Source organism: Mus pahari, chromosome 2 (genome assembly GCF_900095145.1).
Source record: "Mus pahari chromosome 2, PAHARI_EIJ_v1.1, whole genome shotgun sequence".
Classification (NCBI taxonomy): domain Eukaryota; kingdom Metazoa; phylum Chordata; class Mammalia; order Rodentia; family Muridae; genus Mus; species Mus pahari.
Window position 1 is genome coordinate 34,282,485 of NC_034591.1, and position 20,014 is coordinate 34,302,498.

The window sequence follows — 20,014 nt, forward strand, 5'->3', positions numbered from 1 at the left end:
GCACTTTAGAATCTAGAGCTGCTGGACACATTTCCAGAGTGGATAAAACCCAGGCTTAGACATTGACATTCTTCCATAAACCCTACCTACACAAAATGATGGGGGCAGAAAACTACCACTACACAAAAACCTTGGGATACCAGAAGTACCCATGGAGGAAACTGAACCACATGCATCCATCTCAGAGTCTCCTAACTCACCTTCCTTCTGGCCAGATCAGAATTCTAGAACATGCCCTTGGAAACTCTAAAGGCCACACTAATGTTCTCACAGCCACGTACAAGAGGAGCAAAGTGAAGCGACATGTCTGAATTTATTTCACACAAAACTGTTACGTTTGAAAAAGCAACAACAACAACAACAACAAAAAGACATAATAAAAAAACCAAAAAAAAAAAAAAAAAACAGAGCAATGTTACATTGGCAAATGTTGTAAAGGCACACAGCACATTTCCAGAGTTCCTTGCAGGAACTAGGGAGATCTCCTTAGTGGTAACAGAAGGATCAGACACAGCCCGGTGATAGACCCCTCTTTACCTTTAGAATTGTGTTTTGTTTTCCTTTTTTTAAAAAAAAAAAATTGGATATTTTATATATTTACATTTCAAATGTTATCCCCTTTCCGGGTTTCCCTCCGGAACTGGAACTGCCCTATTACTTCCCTCCCTCCCTCTGCTTTTATGAGGGTGCCCCATGCCCACCTCACCGTCCTGACATTCTCCCACACCAGGGAATCTGAGCCTTCACAGGACCAAGGGCCTCTCCTCATAGCTACCAGCTCTTCCTGGACTTGGCTAAGGGCCCATAAACACAACTTGAGGAATTTATCTCCCTATATACTAGAGATATTACTTCAGTATTCTATCAGGCTATCATTTTATCTTACAATTCCATCAAAAAAGCAAAGAATAACAATGAGTAACTAACTCACCTGTGGGAATGTTCCTTCATGCTTTTTTAGTATGTTTTAGTGTTTCAATGTACAGTTTTTACAAAGGTCTATGGCTATTAACTAGGTTTGCTGTCACTAGTAATAATTCAGAAAATACATGTAAATATGGCTTAGTAAAAAGACTCATCATCTAACTTATTTACATAGAGCAAAACCTACATTTACCTACAGACTATGAGTCAATATGTAAGTAGGCATGGCAGGAACTGCAAGCTACCTCCATGTAAATGTGCATCCTTGTGCATAGACAAACTACCTCTATAACAAAATGAAGATTAGGTACATGAACCTGAAAACCACAGTACACTACTTCACCTTGGTAAAATTATCATTTAGTCTCTCTTGAGATTTAAGATTTAGTGATTACTTTTAGTGCCTTTCTGATTTAGATTATATTATGACCAGGTTACTAGTAATATCCTTGTATTGATTATGAAGGAACAAAAATAATTAATTAAAACTGTTTATCTTAATACTGGGCTGCCATTTTAAAGATGCCTTAAATATTGGAAATAATGTGTGTATTTGTCCACTGACATTTAAAATGTATTATAAATCTTCATATCCAATTTCAAACATGGAAAATAAAATAGAGAATATTTATGAATAAATATACCATAAGCATTATTTTTTATTTACTAGAAAAGAGCATGATAATTAAACCACACCAAGAGTTATATCATCTGGGTTTGCCTTATATAACGTAATATAGTGGCAGGAGAGATGGCTAAGGGAGGTTTAGAGCACGGGCTGCTCTGGCAGAGGACTCAAGTTTGGCTCACAGTACCCACATTAGGTGGCTCAAAACCTACTGTAACGCCAGTTCCACAGAATCAACTCTCTCTGGCTGCTACAAGCACCCATGTGCCTGTTCTGCAGAAAACATCTTACATTTTAATACATTCGTTAAATTAAAAATTAGTAAACTCACTAAAGTAACAAAATAATGCATGCAAAATCATGTACAATATGAACATTAGAAAAATATAATAATTATATATTTTGAAAGATAGAAAAATAGGTATTATAAAGCAGATCAACTATTTATTAGTGAAATCATCAAAAAGTTTGAATTCCACCTAAGCTGTAGCTCATCACAATACTTTTTGAAGACAGCATAGGTTACTGTTTTGGACAACTACATTGTCGGACACCAAAATTTTGCTTTTATGTACTCTATTATGGTCTCTGTTTCAGTTCCTGCATCCAGGTTGTTGCTGTGAGTTCTCCCCGGCTTCTCCCTGGCTTCTCCCTGGCTTCTCCAGGTTACCTATGTAATTTGGAGTAACGCAGTATGCCATTTAGAGTCCCCCAGTGGACTCTTACCTAGTAGTGAAAGATGAAGTAAGTTGCCTCTCAAGTTGTTTGTGGTCAGTGTTTTATAAAGCACAGCAATACAAAGCACACCAGGATAAATACGTTACCACATTTTCTGTTTGTCACTTATTTTCCTGAGATCATGCAGGCTGCCACATTCTAGTGATGGGCTACAGTCTATTTCAGGCTGGTGGTGTAATAGGATATATGTAGAACATTCTAAAGAGCAAACATTATACCACAAAATCTTAACTCTTTATCACTCCTAGAAGAGACGCAGCTCGTGCAAGATAGACCAGCTACTTCAAGGCTTTGGCCGAATATCAGTCTCTCTAGTGACAAAATCTGAAATATAGATTTTTTTTTTTTGCTCATATATGTTTTACCTGGGAGGGCATGGAACCCCAGGAAAGGGGACTTCAAAAGTTCTTCCAGTATTTACCTGTGCTATATGGAAAAACTTGTGTGTCCTTTAGCGTCTGTAATAATTTGCTCTATAATGGGAGTGAACAATGGTGAATGTGAACCATTTTCCTGAGGAGCATTCTATTGCATGTGAAGGAAGTTGTGCCTTGCTCTTCACAGATGCATTGAATGAATATTATTTGTTAAACTATGCCTGGTTTTTCTTGCTATTCACTGTGTTGGTCCCATGGCAATGCTGGATAAACACGTGTGCCAACCCAAGGCCAAAGTCCTAGCCTGACTACTTCACAGACCCATCCTCCTAGAAAATGCTGGGTTAATGTCTTCTTATTTCTGCATAAAAGGGGAAATGGTTTACAGTAAATGTACTGCGATTCTCAATTGGTTTTAAGTGGGTTTTTTCCCCCCAAAGAAAATATTTCATTAAGAATGTAGTGTGTCATTTTAGTTAATAGTCTAGCAATCTGTTGGGAAAATACAGTTTATGACTATTTTCCTGGTTCTTCCAAAGGTATTTTCTTAGAAGGAAAGATTCATCAGTTACAGACAACCGCGTACATTCAAGTCCTTCCTTGTCCTGTCCTCAAGCCTCACCATTGCTTCCATACTACAGGTCAATTGCACAGTTTTCCTGCAACAGTGAAGCAGTGGTACCTGGGTAGGAAAGGAGAACAATAACCACCTGCTACTATTGTGACAACTAAAGTGATGAGTTATTATCAAAGTCTAATAGATTTATCAAATTTCTGATTTGACGTCTAACTTCTCATGAGACAATTTATATATACAATGGAGCACATACAGGAGTAAAGATTTTGGTGGAAGTATGAGATATGGCCTTGCTTGGATTCTCTGTCACACATCCAGTGCTAGCTGCGATTCCACAAACTTAGGGAGAAAACTTAGAAACTAAACAGGAAAAGAAAACATATCAGTTCAAAATCTATATAGACAATCTACTGGAACATTTCGATAAAATCATAATAAAAAACTACGCATAACACAAAATAGTCATGCAGATATCTCAAAAGAATCAGAAGCATTTTCTCCACACAGTTTCAGCAAGGAGACAGTAAGTGAAATGCTACCAATATGTCCTTAGATATCTCCTTTAAGACTTGTGTCTCATCCTTTCCCCTCCCGTAACTACTTCCCTTACCATAATTACAAAAAAATCAGGTGAATATTTGCATCAGGCCTTACATAATTAAAAAAAAAGAAATTCGAATATTTTCATAGAAATACAATACTCTAATGGATTGCATTTGATTATTTTTAAAAGGTTTATCTATTTATTTAATATATATGAGTACGCTGTAGCCATCTTTAGACACACCAGGAAAGGGCAGCAGAGCCCATTGTGGATGGTTGTGAGCCACCACATGGTTGCTGGGAATTTAACTCAGGACCTCTGGGTGAACAGTCAGTGCTCTTAACTGCTGAACCATCTCTCTAGCCCTGCATTTGATTTTTTAAAAACCAATTTATATAAAACTTTGATGGTAAATCCAAGGTAGGAGATGAATTTTCAATAAAAATATTTTCACTTTAATAATAAGCATAGTCTTCAGTCTTCTTCCAATGTCTGCAAAACACCTAGCCCAGTCAACATGCTTTGTTTAAACACCACAAACACTTGTGCAATTTCAGTAAGAACCATATTCTGTACCATGGAAATGCCTGGGAAAATATAAATAATTAAAATACATCATAATTTTAATTCTTTGTTATGGCTGTTGTTTCTTGCATGTATCTAAGTATATATTTGCCTGTCGTCTATCTATCTATCTATCTATCTATCTGTCTGTCTGTCTGTCTGTCTGTCTGTCTACAATGTGTAAGTGCCTATGTACTTGGGTGAAAATCAGTGAGCAACTTTTTGGATTCAGTGTTGTTCTTTCCTCGTGTGGCTTCTGGGAATTGAACTCAGGTCATCAGACTTGGTAGCAAGCTCTTCTAATCAGTGTGCCATGTTGCCAGCCTCCCTCTTCTAATCTCCCAACTAATTTATGTCCCTCACCTCAGAATCAAGATTCTGCTCAAACAATTTCACTAGAGGTATACCAATTCTCAAGAACCTTGTGAGTATTTATCAGCATTTATTCATTGAGGCTAGATAAGATCTTGCTATAAATACCCAGTGTCCTAATAAAAGAAATCTGTCACATTAAGTTTGCCAGACATTTCTTAATTTGAAACCCACTTCTCTTCATTTGATCGCTGTCTTTCTCTAAATTCAGAAAAATGCCAATGAGCTGTTCATGGTAAGGCTATCTCAGTCACCATGAACCTTCTCACTGCTTGAACAAGCTCCTCATTAAAACTCTACTCCAAGATGGGGTTGGACTGGGTAAATGCAAACCAGCAGCCATATGACAGGAAAATCACAAATGCAAATGCAAACTAATTGAAGCTCAATGTCAATTATACTTTTAGAGCAGTTCTTAACAAAAGTCGCCCATTCCCTTCACTTAGATGGTGCACTTCAAGAGGCAAATGAGAGCCAGAATCCAGGTTTTCACAATGAAATAGGTTCTGGAAATTCAAATCTCGGAGGAGAATCAGCAGCAGCCACACTACCTGAAAGCAGCAGCCACACTAGGGTCAATATTGGTCAACTCAGACGGTATACTTTAAAACATGTCAATTCTTGATGGAGATAAATTCTAGCTGATAGATTAGTATTTATATAAGACGTCACATCAAAAGAAGCTTTGTTAAAATCATATTCATAGAATATGTATATTCTGAGCTATGTGTAAAACTGCAGTTTTAAACAGTCATCAGAAAAAAATTACACTTATTTCAATATTAACATTTTTTGACAAAATAAAAACCTCTGTATTACTCCATTTATTTTAATCCTAATGTTCCATGAAAATTGAGGGAAGACTCTAGAGCAGGACCCTAGAAAACAAGGAATAAAATATGTGAATTGCTGTATACTCAAAATCTGGCTATAATGGTAAATGTATTGGACATATAAAATGATCACCATTGCTGCACTAAAATACAAAGTCAGTAGAGGCATATTAGTATACATTTTTCATTATAATTGTATCATTAAACAGTATCATTAAACCACATTGGATATGTCATTATTTAATATTTAATACCCTAGAGTTGGTATGTAGTCTAAGACTTTTGTCTAGCTTTACATTATGTAATTAATAATTTGACATCTGCCTATCACCTGGATTACTTATATACAAACTGCTACCTCTCATTGGCTCAAGAACTTCAGTTCAACAAGATCTTTTATAGAAACAAAGTTACTAGAAAACCGAACAGAAGCTTTGAAAAACTGGTGAGAGAGATCGAATTTTTATTTTAAGCAAGAATTCTATCTAGATCTCTAGTATTTGAAAACTGTGCGAACATAATATGATGGCTCAGTAGCCACACTTAACTTAGGCTGAGCTATAAACTATGGAGCTCCCCTTTATCTTCCCTGCATCTTAGAGTTAGGACCCTCGCCAGCAGTTTGGAATTCTGCTGAGGTTTCATAACCTACCCTATAAAGACGATGGTTTTAGGAGGCAAATATCAGCACTGCAGTGTCCAAACAAAATCACCAAGACCAAAGCCAAAAGCCAGGCTCACGCTGTGGTTCATAAAAGCAGTTTTCAAAGAGACAGAGATAAATTCAGTCTTCCAACACCTTGCTGAGTTGTGAACGATGGAAAGGGTGTACAGCGGAGCATTGCACAGAGCAATGGCAGCTGCTTTCAGGAGACTGTGGGGGACACTTTATAGAACACTCTGTGGCTTTCTGAATCCGCAATGAGACTGGAAAATGGATGGCAAATCCCGTTGTTTGCCTTTAGTTTGTTTCAGTGTTCTTAGATACTTGTCTTTTTTTTTTTTTTTTACCTTATTTTATTAGATATTTTCTTCATTTAAATTTCAAATGCTATCCCGAATGTTCTTTTTAACTTCTTGTAGAAATTATTTCTTCATGGGATGTGTATACATGCTAACATATTAATGCATTATATATTATAATTTATCAATATATAATATGTGATATTACATATTAACATATAATTGTTATATAGTATATACCAACATATACTTTTTCCTTTCCTTTGTAGAGATAGATAGATGACAGATAGATAGATAGATAGATAGATAGATAGATAGATAGATAGATGATAGATAGATATTCCTTTATAGATAGAAATCCTTTATACAATATATGTATACATATATGATAAAGCAGATTAGAAAGACAGATATTTAACATTTGTAGAAATTAGTATGTCAAGTGTCTTCTGTGACTCATCCAGCACTCGTGGCATCTGTTCTAGTAATAGTTTATTACATTTTGCATGTGGTGTGAGTTGAGTGGAGCTTTGTGCACGCCTCCTCTTAACCCAGACAGGGAGCTCATTTTGTTTGACACAGTGATTGTGGCCCCCATTGAGGGTTAACATTACTGAACTTTCTATTTCACATGGCAGGATCACCTGTCAACATTCTACCAACACAAAGGCAATGAAAATAAGTATAATTTGGGGCAAAAAAAAAAATGGCTTTTTTTTTTTTTTTAAGGCATTACATCCCAGAGCTTGCTGTTGAAATCTAATGTGCCAATTCTCTTAGGTGAAAGTTGAGTTCAAGGGAAGGAAACTTGTTCTATTTTATTTTAACATAATATTTTAAATTGATTTCTGAGAATTTCATACATGTATACTATATTTCTAGCACATTCACTCCTGTTCCCTTAACTCCTCTGTGAATCTTCCCTATTTACTTTTACCAACATTACGTCTTCCTTCGTCTTTTTCTCCCCCTCCTCCTCCTCTTTCTCCTCCTCTTTCTTCTTCTTCTTCTTCTGATTCTCTTTTAGAACCCACTGAGTTCACTTAGTGCTACCCATACATGCACAGGTTTAAGGCTGGGGTAGACATCTACTGAAGTCAGGTTAACCTATCAAGGAACACAGACCTAAAGAAAATTGATTCTCTCTTCCTTAGTCATCAACTGCCGATAGCCAGAAGTGGTGTGTGAGCACTATGCTACTACCATGCTGGAATGCTGACTAGCTTAACACTGTGCAGCTCTTGTGCAGGTACTCGGAGACAGCAATGTTCTCCCAAGGCCACGCTGCTATGAGTTCAGGCATACAATGGTCTTGTTACATCCAGAAGTCACTGGCACTGCACTCTCTTCCTATGGCTTTTACAATCACTCCACCCTCCCTTTCTGAGTTAAACTTTGGGGTGGGGAAGTACTGTGATATGTTCAACTGGGAATGTCAAACCTGTGGGTGAGCACTGCATAGACACTTGTATAGAAGGAAAGTGCATAATTAACATTTCAGTTTGATACTCTGGCTATTGAACAAAATAATAGTAGTAGGTTCATCCCTAGAGCCTATTACCTTCCTAGTCGTGGATTTGTGGTCGGGTTTATATGATCTGATAGAAGTCACCTGTTGTGGAGTGTGCCTTAACTCCTACCAGAAAGTGACTGAATACACCTATGCATTCCAGTCAATACTGCACCCATGGGCACGGCTTGCCAGGCCAGTCTTTACTGTAGTTCACAGCTTCATGGCTCAGGTAGACTGATGACGGCTTTTCTACCACACCACAGCTTCTGGTGCTATAAAAGCTAGACAACAGAGAGAAAGCGTCCAGATTAGCCCTTGCTTGATCTCTCTAAATCTGGTGGCAAAGTGCATGGTTGTTTTCTTTTTTGTTTTGTCCCCCCCCCCCCAGGAATAGGATATTAAAATCAAGTTCTGGTGAGCAAGGAAAGACAACGGCACTAACCTGGATTATTTGATGGGGTTCTGTGATCTCTCTGACAAACAACCCAAGGGAAGTATCTCACACTTGGAACTAGAAAGTTTTACTTGACGACCTATGGATTCTAGGAGGAATTCTCTCCCCTGTGTAGGGTTAACTCCATTTAAACTCCTCTACACATACCACACACACACACACACACACACACACACACACACACACACACACACACACACTCGTGAAAGCTTATAAAATAATAAGTCTCCATACAGCTTTCTTCAAACATCTTCAATGTTGTTTATCCTTCCCAGATTCCCTCCTCTGCCCTACCCTTATTTACATTTTCCAGAAGTAATATAACTCCAAAGTGGGAAAGTGCATTGGATAGAGAGCTACATAAGCTGGGATAAGTGACATCTGAGACTGGACATTGTTACAATAAAGAAAAATAAACATGTACCCTAGGGCTGTTGACTTTGGCACTAGGGAAAAAATAAGAGAAAAAAAAAAACCACAATAGTAGTAGTCAAAATGAAACATAGTCACAATCAGACAAAATTAGAAAACAGAGTAGCTCACACAGGCAGCAGCCCTCCACAGAATACGATTGGAAAGAGCAGCCATCATTCAAATGTTTGGATTTGCATTCTCAGTTTCCCATGATGAGCACTGGGCTGAAAAGTCGTCTGACTTTCTTACAGAAAAGCATGCATAAGGCTCTACTACAATCCAAGGGTCATCTGCCAGCCAGATTCCTTAGGACCCTATGATCCTGTGTGGAGGACTATCAACAGGAAGAATCTAATATCATCCAGAAAAACTCTGAGATTCATCATGACCTTCCCTTTCCCAGCTATTTATCACATGGTCATCATGACGGCAGAGTTTCTCATTGGGACTACAGTGAATGGATTCCTTATCATTGTGAACTGCTATGACTTGTTCAAGAGCCGAACGTTCCTGATCCTGCAGACGCTCGTGATGTGCACAGGGCTGTCCAGACTAGGGCTGCAGATAATGCTCATGACCCAAAGCTTCTTCTCTGTGTTCTTTCCATACTCTTATGAGGAAATTATTTATAGTTCAGATATAATGTTCGTCTGGATGTTCTTCAGCTCAATCGGCCTCTGGTTTGCCACATGTCTTTCTGTCTTTTACTGCCTCAAGATTTCAGGCTTCACTCCACCCTGGTTTCTTTGGCTGAAGTTCAGAATTTCAAAGCTCATATTTTGGCTGCTTCTGGGCAGCTTGCTGGCCTCTCTGGGCACTGCAACTGTGTGTATCGAGGTAGGTTTCCCTTTAATCGAGGATGGCTATGTCCTGAGAAACACAAGACTAAATAATAGTAACGTCAAGCTAACGAGAAATAACGACTTGCTCCTCATTAACCTGATCTTACTGCTTCCTCTGACTGTGTTTGTGATGTGCACCTCTATGTTATTCATGTCTCTTTATAAGCACATGTGCCGGATGCAAAGCGAATCACACAAGTTGTCAAGTGCCAGAACCGAAGCTCATGTAAATGCACTGAAGACAGTGACCTCATTCTTCTGCTTCTTTGTTTCTTACTTTGCTGCCTTCATGGTAAATATGACATTTAGAATTCCATACAGAAGTCATCAGTTTTTCGTGGTGAAGGAAATCATGGCAGCGTATCCCGCCGGCCACTCTGTCATAATCATCTTGAGTAACGCTAAGTTCAAAGACTTATTCAGGAGGGTGATCTGTCTACAGAGGGAAGAGTGAGAAGGAGGTTGTCTGTTTCCCTGCAGTGGAGCTCTCCTGTTTCCCATACCCTCTCTCCTGGCCCGTTCCTTTCTATCCTGTCCCAGAACGTGCAAGTCAATCATTTTACCTTGAATGGATAGAATATCAGTCTTCCATGAACTGTGGGCTCAAAACATCATGATTTAATTAGTAACTATTAATGGCCTGCAGTGCCAGCTTTGTTTTAGAAATTAGAGCCAGGCTTAAGACGTCACTGGGTAAATCGAAATTTGGATCCTATTGTCTGTCTTTCCAGGCCATTGGGGATCTTCTGGTTGAAACAAGGAAAACTATCTGAATTGAGTTCGAGACTTTACAGAGCATATAAATGTTGGCTGTTTGGTACACTTAAATGTGTGTTGAATAGATTCATCCAATAGCAAATTGCAAATAGCATGATAGTACTATATATATACTAAGGGTGACAGTATAGCTCTCTTGGGTAACAGGGTAAGGCATCATCCATTTTTGCCCCCAAGTGAGTGATGGCAAAGGAAGGTCAGCTGTCACTTGAGTTGGGAAAAACAAGGATCTCTGGTTTTGTTTTGTCTTAGCAAATTAGAAAATTTTCACCCTCCCAGAGCTTCAAATTTACTTCCAGAGAGAAAACATGGAGGGGGGTGCCGAACAAAAACTCTCAGAAGGAAGCACTCCCTAAGAGACCTGACCTTATCCCTCACTGGGACTCTGGTCCAGGTACAGTAGCAGGAAATGGATGAGGGACTTAAGTGAAAAGGTTGGGATTTGAATTGAGAAGGAAAAATAATTTTTTGAAACAACTTCTGTTCCTTGGGATGCCAGTTCAAATCTGAAAACTCCTCTTCAACTCTAAAGCCAAAACAATATGTCTTACTTTAATGGTAACAAATTGTAATTAAAAGTGATTGAAAGTGGCTGGGTTGATCGATATGTATGTACACAGTGGTTTACTACCAGATAAAAATCTGAAAGTATCCTAACAATGTTGCCAATGATCTCTGAAGAAAAGGTTCTCATATTTGAACAGACACTGAATTCACTGGGTGAATTCACATTTGGGTGAAGTCACATTGTTTGTCCCAACATGAGTGCTTCTGTTTCAGTAGTAGGGAAGCACCTGAGATTAGCATTGCTAAAAAGTCTCCTTATAATACTCCTGCCTGTGACTTGGAGACACTTTGAAGACCAGTGGTTTACAGTAACGGTGGTTAAAAGGACCTAATTTCTGAGGCCTAGGTAGAAAGGTTTGCACTTTACCAGTTGCTTCATATATTAACTCAGAAAATTATTATCCTCTCTGCCTTAACTTCTTCACCTCTAAAATATGACATAAAAGAACCTACTCTATTCAACAGTGAGTTTTGATGTATCAGCCACTATGAAAGCACTCCAGAGAATATTCCTGCTGGTGGCTTTAAGAACACTTTGAGAACATTGATTTACAGACACAGTGGTTAAGAACCTAATTGCTGAGGCCAGGTTGGTCAGGTTTGCCCTTCCTCAGTTGCTGGTTAGCTACATTAACTCGGTGAACCCCTTAGTGTGTTAGAAAAGATGACAGATAGGGATGAAAGGAGTGAAACACCAGAGGACACCAACAGGACAGCATGAGTATGGGTGGGAGCCAGGGCACATGACAGGACAATGCAAAGTGACTCCCATGATGCCCTTGGCTATAGCACACTGTAGGACATCGTGGTTGCTTGATCTGATTATTCAATGGAAAGGTAAGCCTTTCTTTGAGGAAACTTTGTCAAGGCACCATAGTGTAACACCGATGGCTTAAGCATACTCAGCAGGGCTGTTGCTCTTGAGAATTGACCAGCATTTCTGTGGGTGATCAGAAGGTGCGTCTTCTTTACAGCAATCAATGATTGTGTTTGAAAAAGAGTTCACGCTAGTACTGTTCTGTGTACAGCAAGTTTGACTCTCTAAAATGAACTCAAACTTACCTTGCTCCATCTAGACCCTGAGATGGTTAGAACTGGAGTCTCTTTCCCTTTCCTTGTGATAGAAATACTTCCACTCTTAGCTCCATCTGGACTCGCAGCTTTTTTCCCTTGAGAAGGGAAACACAACCATTGCCAAGTCCCCAAAGCCACTTACGTTAGCCAGACAACTTCTCCAAATGACTCCTGAGAACAGTTCCCACATAAAGACACTATTCTTTACCCAGATAGCGTCTAAGTTTGTTCTGCTCATTTGCCCTTGCTCTCAAGCGTGCAGAGTGATAAGGGACAGGAAGAAGAATGGGAATCCCCATTGCCACTGTGTCCAGCAGAGTAGCTCAGATGCCATCTGAGAACAGAGAGAAGGAATAAAATGCTGTGGCTTCTCAGCACACCCCCTGTGAAGTAGTCTTGACTGCTCTGTGAAGACATGTCTGATCATGACCACACAGAGACAACCCGTCACAGCACTCTCAGGGATAAACGGACACAAGTATGGCTTTCAATATCTAGCCCTTGCCCTCCCAACACGTTTCTTGAAATTTCCATCTCCTTTCCCACTTTCAGTTTTCCTACTGTCCTGACAGGCAATTCTTACCGTGCTCCAACCTGAATCCATGGGCTGAGCTCTGTTCTGTCCTCCACTCTTCACTGTGCTGAGTTCTGCTTCAGCCCTGCCACATCTGGTTATCTCCAACATCAAGACTGAATACAGAGGAGAGTTAGATAGAGCTCAGCCATCAAACACAAGAGGGCAGCAGTCATTATACCCTACAAATAAACTCATTCTTATGTGTTTTTTCTGAAAAAAAAAAAAAAGAACTTCTTTAAGCCCCTGTTAAGTTATAGATGAGTTCAATCAGTTACCTGCCATGTGATACAAATTTCTACTAAAGGGAATTCTCATGAGGAACTTGCTTTAAAGGCTGGAAATACAAAACTCGTTGTACTAAAGTTATCATTTACTACCACGTTACATTCCCAATTTGGTTGGGCACTGGAAATAGCTTGTCCATCCCATATATTTCATGTGGAGTAAAAGTTTATTATACATGCGGAACTGTCGACCTCGAAGCAGTCTTTAATGGTTTGTAACGTTTCCACCTCAGAGAATGCATTCTTAAGAGGGCTGGAAGGGATGCCAAGAAGTCGTCGCTTCTGCTGTTTTTCCACGCCAACATCAATCAGCATCGGTGGTGATGTTCCTTGTTCTGGGAGACCTTCAAAGAAGTTCTCTAACTCGAGGCATCTTTTGTTTATTCGTTTCTCATGCAGGACATAAGAGCACTATGCACGTGGTATTTTGTACACTGTCTTACATCTTGTGCTTGCCATCTTCTTTGCTAGACAAGTACTTTCAATATTGCTGAGGAATGGCACCATACTACAATGAAAGTTTAGTCCCAAATATATGATGACAGTCAACCAATCAAAAATAGGAACTTGAATATATGCTTTGGATTAAGAAGCGGATGCCTCTCTGTTAAATAGAAACAGAGATGAAATCAGGTAATTCTATTTCCAAAAGTTGTAATAAGTTTAGCTAACTCAATTGTATTGACATTTTCAAAAGAAAAAAAGAAAAGATAAAAATATCTTGGAGTTGAACTTCATGAAATAGTACAGGAAATTTTCTTTTTCTTCTTCATCTTATCAACTAGCACAAAATGTAAGGTAGTGTACTGCCACCTAGTGGTGAGGATTCACTTGCAGTAAATACTTGCATGATATTTTGTCAAAGTAATTTTGTATTCCATTGAAAGTATGAAAATAGGAATGAGTGACTAAGTCAAAGAAAAATTTGGAGTAAATATGAGTAAGTCATTTATCTCCTTCAAATGCAAAAAAATATTTAAAAATTGAGAATTAAGAAATGGCAGTTATAAAATAGAAGTATATTCAAATATAAACAAGATCACCTCACCAAAAATTACTGCTCTTCTATTAAAGATGTTGTATTAGATTTATGCTATGTTTTAAATAAAACAACTTTAAGAACTATTTTGAAATAATTACCTATGAATTTACACGAAGCATTAAATAATAAGAGGAATGGTGAAAACGGACTAGAAGACATACCTCAAACAATTTTGTGACACAAGGTTGACCATATGTTTGTATTATTCTAAGTTGTTTGATAGTTTTGGGGGGATTCATTATATAGTTTTACTTCTATATGTTTTTGAAAAGTTTGAATCTCACCAAGACATGTGTCTTAATTAAGTTCCCTAGCTTTAAGCTAATAATGATATCAAGTCAGACCTCAGATGCTAAGAATAGGGAACTCGAAGTAGTCTCGGAGTAGCTGTCTCTCACTGTGTGGCTACAGCAGTTTCTCAGCCTACTGCGCAGGGTCTCTCAGTAGTCCCAATGTGGCAGTGAAAGAATCCCAGAAAGGTCTTCGAGAGTCACTGGGGTGGCCCAAAAACACTGGACCTACTATCTGGGAAGGGATCACAGCTGCAGCAACAATGGAGCAAAAAAAGTTGGGTGGCTTTTCACTGGTTTCATTTTGTCCTTGGTCATGTGCCAGGGTTTGTTTTTTACTTGTTTTCATTTTGTTTTGTACTTTTAATTTTGATATCCTTTTTGTCGTAGTTTCTGCTAACATCTTGAAGTCTTTCCTCTACGGTGTCCTCTTGGCGGTTCAGATCTTGATGTGGAGCATGAAGCCGGTCTTTGAAGCCAATTCTGGCTGGGTTTGGCAGGGCAACAGACAGGGGTCTCATTGACTCTTCTGTGTGTGGCTATGCAGTCTCCCTTGCACCGTTTTTAATGAAGCTGTCCTGGTTCCCGTGGACCCTTTGGCATCTTTGTCAAGAATATCGTTGCTTGGAGATGCGGGGACATTTTCCTTTTCCTTGTTCTGTTCCAGCCATTTATGCGCCTATTTATCTTACTGTGTCTGGAAATTGGATGTTGATACGTTCCTATCTTCTCTCTGTCTCACTGTCTCTTGCTCTCTCTCTCTCTCTCTCTCTCTCTCTCTCTCTCTCTCTCTCTCTCTCTCTCTCTCGTTTGTGTTGGATGTTTAGAATTTATCATTGCTTATAAATTTTAAGATTCCAATTCTGGGAAGAATGTCATTATTTTTAGATTCTTTGGGATGGTGATAAAAATTTAACAACTTTATTCTTCTAATCCATTTTTAGGTGCCTTCAGTTTCTTCCACCCCTGATTTGTTCACTTTATCAGTCTTTCACTTCCCTGGTTAAGCATGTATCTAGATATCTTGTCGTTGCAACTACTGTCAATGAAAATAGGCTCTTGACCCAATAATAGTGAGATGCACTTCCAACATCAGTCAGATTTCACATTCCTTATCTAATTAGGATTTGAGATTATATTGGACTGTGATGTTTTCCCACAGGCAGGCATAGCCGTATTCACACTGACAGTGCACTGGCTGGTATGCTGTTTTATCTTTATTCAGAAAAAGTGAGGATACCTACCCTAGTTGTGGAGTCAGGGTAATTAATGGGGTGGTTTAATGGGATATTTGGGTAGACTTACTATACTTTTATGCCAGTGTCTTATAGAATTGCTATTTTTCACCTCTTTATTTCCATTATTTTACAAATCATGTGTCTTAGTAACTTTCTACTGTTTTGACAAATCACTATTACTAATGATTGTGTATAGAAACATATTTAATTAGGCGTCTGGTTTCAGAGACTTGGGGTCCATGGTAGTAGAGCAAAGGCATTGTGGTGAGAAAAACTGAGAGCTTTCATCCTGAATCAGCAGGCAGAGGACACTCTGAGGTTGATGGAAGGCTTTGCTTTTCTTTTCTTTTCTTTTCTTTTCTTTTCTTTTCTTTTCTTTTCTTTTCTTTTCTTTTCTTTTCTTTTCTTTCCTTTCATATATATTCATTCCTTCTTTTTATTTAATCTATTTTTTACACTCCAGATTTTATTTTCCTCCTAGTCCACTCTCTGACTCTTCCATGTCCCATACCTCCTCTCCACCCCCTGTCTCTGAGAGGATGGCCTAACCCCAAACCACCACCCCACCACACCTCTAAACTCCCTGGGGCCTCGTCTCTTGAGGGTTAGGTGCATCTTCTCTGACTGAACCCAGACCCAGCAGTCCTCTGCTATATATGCTGTATATGCTGCTATATATGCTGTCTGGTTGGTGGTCCAGTGTCTGAGAGATCTCAGGGGGTCCAGGTTAATTGAGAGTACTGGTACTCCTACAGGGCTGCCCACCCTCTTCCTCAGCTTCTTCCAGCTTTTCCCTGATATAACCACAGAGGTCAGCAGCTTCTGTCCATTGGTTGGGTGCAAATATCTGCATCTGACTCTTTCAGCTGCTTGTTGGGTCTTGTTGGGTCTTGTTTAGGTCGCTTTTGAACCTCAAAGCCAGACTAGTGACACAGCTCCTCCAACAAGGCCACACCCTCTCATCCTTCCCAAACAGATCCACGAATTGGGATCAATGATTCAAGCAGGAACCTATGGGGACCATTCTCACTCAAACTACCAGGAAGAGCTTCTTGTGTCAGCAGCAGCAGCAGCCTTGAGCTCAGCTGACACCAAAATGAAAACCGAGATCTTGCCGATTTTTATCTATTCTAGAATTCTTGGTGTCCAGTAGTGACTGGCAGAGAAGACTTTTTGAAAATATGAGTGAAGAAGAATTACTAATTGGTTTTTAATGATGTCGTTGTATATATATGCATTCTCTAAAATGTGTTCTTTGTTAACATTACTTGGTTAAAAAAAAAACAACAACAATAACAACAAAAACCAGATAATTCCTACAAGCCTTGGTGATACAAACCATTCTACACTAAATTCAGATTGTAAAAAAACTTCTCACCATTCATATTCCTGGAAAAATGTCTCTCTTATTTGAGAAACATCAGAGAGAGAGAAAGAGAGAGCAGGGGGGGAGGGAGAGGGAGAGGGGAGAGAGAGGGAGAGAGAGAGAGAGAGAGAGAGAGAGATTTACTCCTTTCTTTATCTCCGTGACCCCCTCCATGTCTGCCTGCTGACTAAGTTTCTCCTGGTCAACCTGTCCTTGGACAGCAGCTTCAAGGTTGTCTAGTACATGCACGACAGCACAAACTGCACTGAGTGTGTAAGCAATGCTTGTTGGCTCCAGAGAGGTCACTGCATACTAGTGATACCTACCTTTGGTCATCTCTAATTTCTCCAGAATCAACTTACTACATTATGCATGGAGCCCAGTCAGTTCTTTTCTTTATAAATTATGGAGAGTTTACGATGGTAAGGGAAGATTATCTAAGCACAAGGTCTGCCATTAAAACCTCCCACTTTAGAGACATTAACAAAATTGCACAGTAGAAAGTTGGCAGGCTTCTTGTGTGTTGTGCAGTGATCAGTGCTGTCCCTGAATCAGGAGGTTTAGAAAATAGGAACTTCCCAGCTGGTGAGTTTTCTGTCCTTAATAAACCAGATGTGTTCTCTGGAATTCATGCCACTGTGGGCCTTTTTATTGTGCTCTGTTTTGTATTTTTGCCTATGAAAATCCCTGCATTAGAATTCGCCATGATTTAAGTCATTCTGCCTTTCCGTTTTCATCTTTTCTGTCTGAAAGTTGAATGCACACAATAGTGACGGCTAAATTCCACCCATACATTCTTCCATCTTCATCGTTTCTTTCTCTTAACTACACTGGCCAGTTTTTAGCTTACTGATGTAATCCCTTAAAAAACTCTGTCCTCTCATGTAACTTTTAGTTGGTTTTGGATTACTTCCAACCTGTGTTTGTTCCTCAGGAAATAAAGTGCTTAAAACAAAGGGAGGTATTCTAGAAGGCTAGAAAACATAGTTGTGTGGGGGGCAAGCCTGCTGGGTAGACTGTGTAGGCGTAGCTGCCTTGATCTCTGGAAACCCTGATTGAAGAGTGTGTGGAGCAGCAGACTCAACTGCCACTCTCCAGAAGAATTCCCTGTTGCTCTTCTCACACAATTTCCTTGCTGTTTCCTCCTTTCAGACCCTTTACTCTGTTATTTTTTATATTTGTTCTCCACTCCCCACCTCCTCCCCCTGAGTGTGTGTGTGTAGGACATAAACTACCTATAAAGCTGAAAAACAAAACAAAACAAAAAACCCACAATTTTCAGGAACCGGTTGCATCCTTACACCATACAGGTAAGTGCCAGGAATTTACCTCAGATCTTCAGGTTTGGTGACAAGCACCCTCACCTGTTGCCATCTTGCCAGGTTAGCAGTGATCTAAGAGATAATGTATATTCAGATATGGATGCAGAATAAAGAATGACAGTTTTTAGTTGACACTGTTTGTCTTCTTGTGGAGTCACTATCCCCTCCGGGTTCCTCAGTCCTTCCCCCAACTCTTCCACAAGACTTCCTCAGCTCCATCTAATATTTGGCTCTGCATCTGTTTTGGTCAGCTGCTATGTGGAGCCTCTCAGAGGACAGTTATGAGAGGTGCCTGTCTACAAGCATAACAGAGTATCATTAATAGTATCAAGGGTTGGTTCTTGCCCATGAGATGAGTCTCAAGTTAGGCCAGTCATTGTTTGGCCAATCCCTCAGTCTCTGCTCCATGTTTGTCCTGCAAAGGATTTGTGGATATGTTGTGGAGTCCTTATCCCTCCACTGGGAGGTCTGCCTGGCTACGGGAGGCGGCTACTTCAAGCTCCATATCTCCAACCACTTGGAGTTTCAGCTAGCTAGTGTTATCCTCATAGACACACTGAAGCCTCCCCAATCCCACCCAGCATACTTGGGCTGGACCTATGCACCTCCTCCCGCCCCACACATATATAGCAGATGTGCAGCTTGGCTTTTATGTGGGTCCCTTAACAACTGGAGCAGTGGCTCAGCCTGACTCTGTTGCCTGCATGAAGGTCCTGTACCAATAACTGGGCTGTGTTGTCTGGCCTCAGTAGGAAAAGATGTGCCTAGTCCTGCCTGTCAGGAGGTGACCAGGTGGGTTGATACACTGTGGGAGTGCGGGTTAGGGGGAGCAGTACATAGTCCAGGGCTGGGGTGGGGTGTGGACCTTGGGTGGGAGGGGGTTCCTTCCTTTTCTCAGAGAAGAAAGAGAGGTGGATGGAGGAAGGACTGTGAGGGGGAACTGGGAGGAGGGGGAACTGCAATCAGGATGTAAAGTGAATGAATGAATTAATGGAAAACAACAAAAGTTTTAAGAAATGACAATTTTTGTCACTAGGTGGCAGGATTTTACTATGGTTTTGATTTTCAGCCATGTTGGGAAGTAGAGAAAAAATGTAATTAAAAAGAATTGAATTTGCTATAGAAAATGACTCTATACCACACTACATATCAGTTCAGTAGAATTTGGGTTTTGTTGCAAAAATATGAGACTGCATTTGATGGAATACTTAGCTTAGGCTCCAAATAAAACAATTCAAAGGTTTTCCAATTTCAAAAAAAGCATTTCCAAACATTGAAAGATACTACTGCAGTGAGTATGTATCTTATGGCACAAATATGCTTACTTCCTGTATACTTCATGCTTTTTGTACATACCTCCTTTATTTAATTTTTGCGTTATCAAAGTATTTAGCATGGCAGAGCAAAATTCATTAAACTTTGTCATTTTATTCTTAAAGACTCATCAGGAGCCTTCATAAGGGCCCTGTTCTCTGCCCACAAAAGGGCTTTGGAGGATGGCACCCCTCCCCTTGTCAGAATTTGTCATTTTGTTAACAATTGCCTTTCCATATTAATACTTCAAGAAAGAAAACTCAGTGCAGGACGAAGGAACATCTCAGAACATTCTTTTCTGACAAAGCAGTTGTTATTGAATCTCCTCTTTCTGTTTGAGGAAATTTTTTTTTCAATCACTTAATTTTTTATTTGGTAAAAAATATCTTGTGATTCATAATGTCAGTCTTTTTTTTTTTT

At 39.5% G+C, this 20,014-nt stretch overlaps 1 protein-coding gene across 1 annotated transcript; it reads left to right on the forward strand.

Annotated features, from left to right (window-relative positions):
* The first annotated feature begins 9,285 nt into the window (after positions 1-9,285).
* On the forward strand, positions 9,286-10,197 carry LOC110316736 (taste receptor type 2 member 3-like). Its single transcript, XM_021191185.1, has one exon. It carries the CDS (start codon positions 9,286-9,288, stop codon positions 10,195-10,197), a length of 912 nt encoding a protein of 303 aa, XP_021046844.1.
* Positions 10,198-20,014: the final 9,817 nt, after the last annotated feature.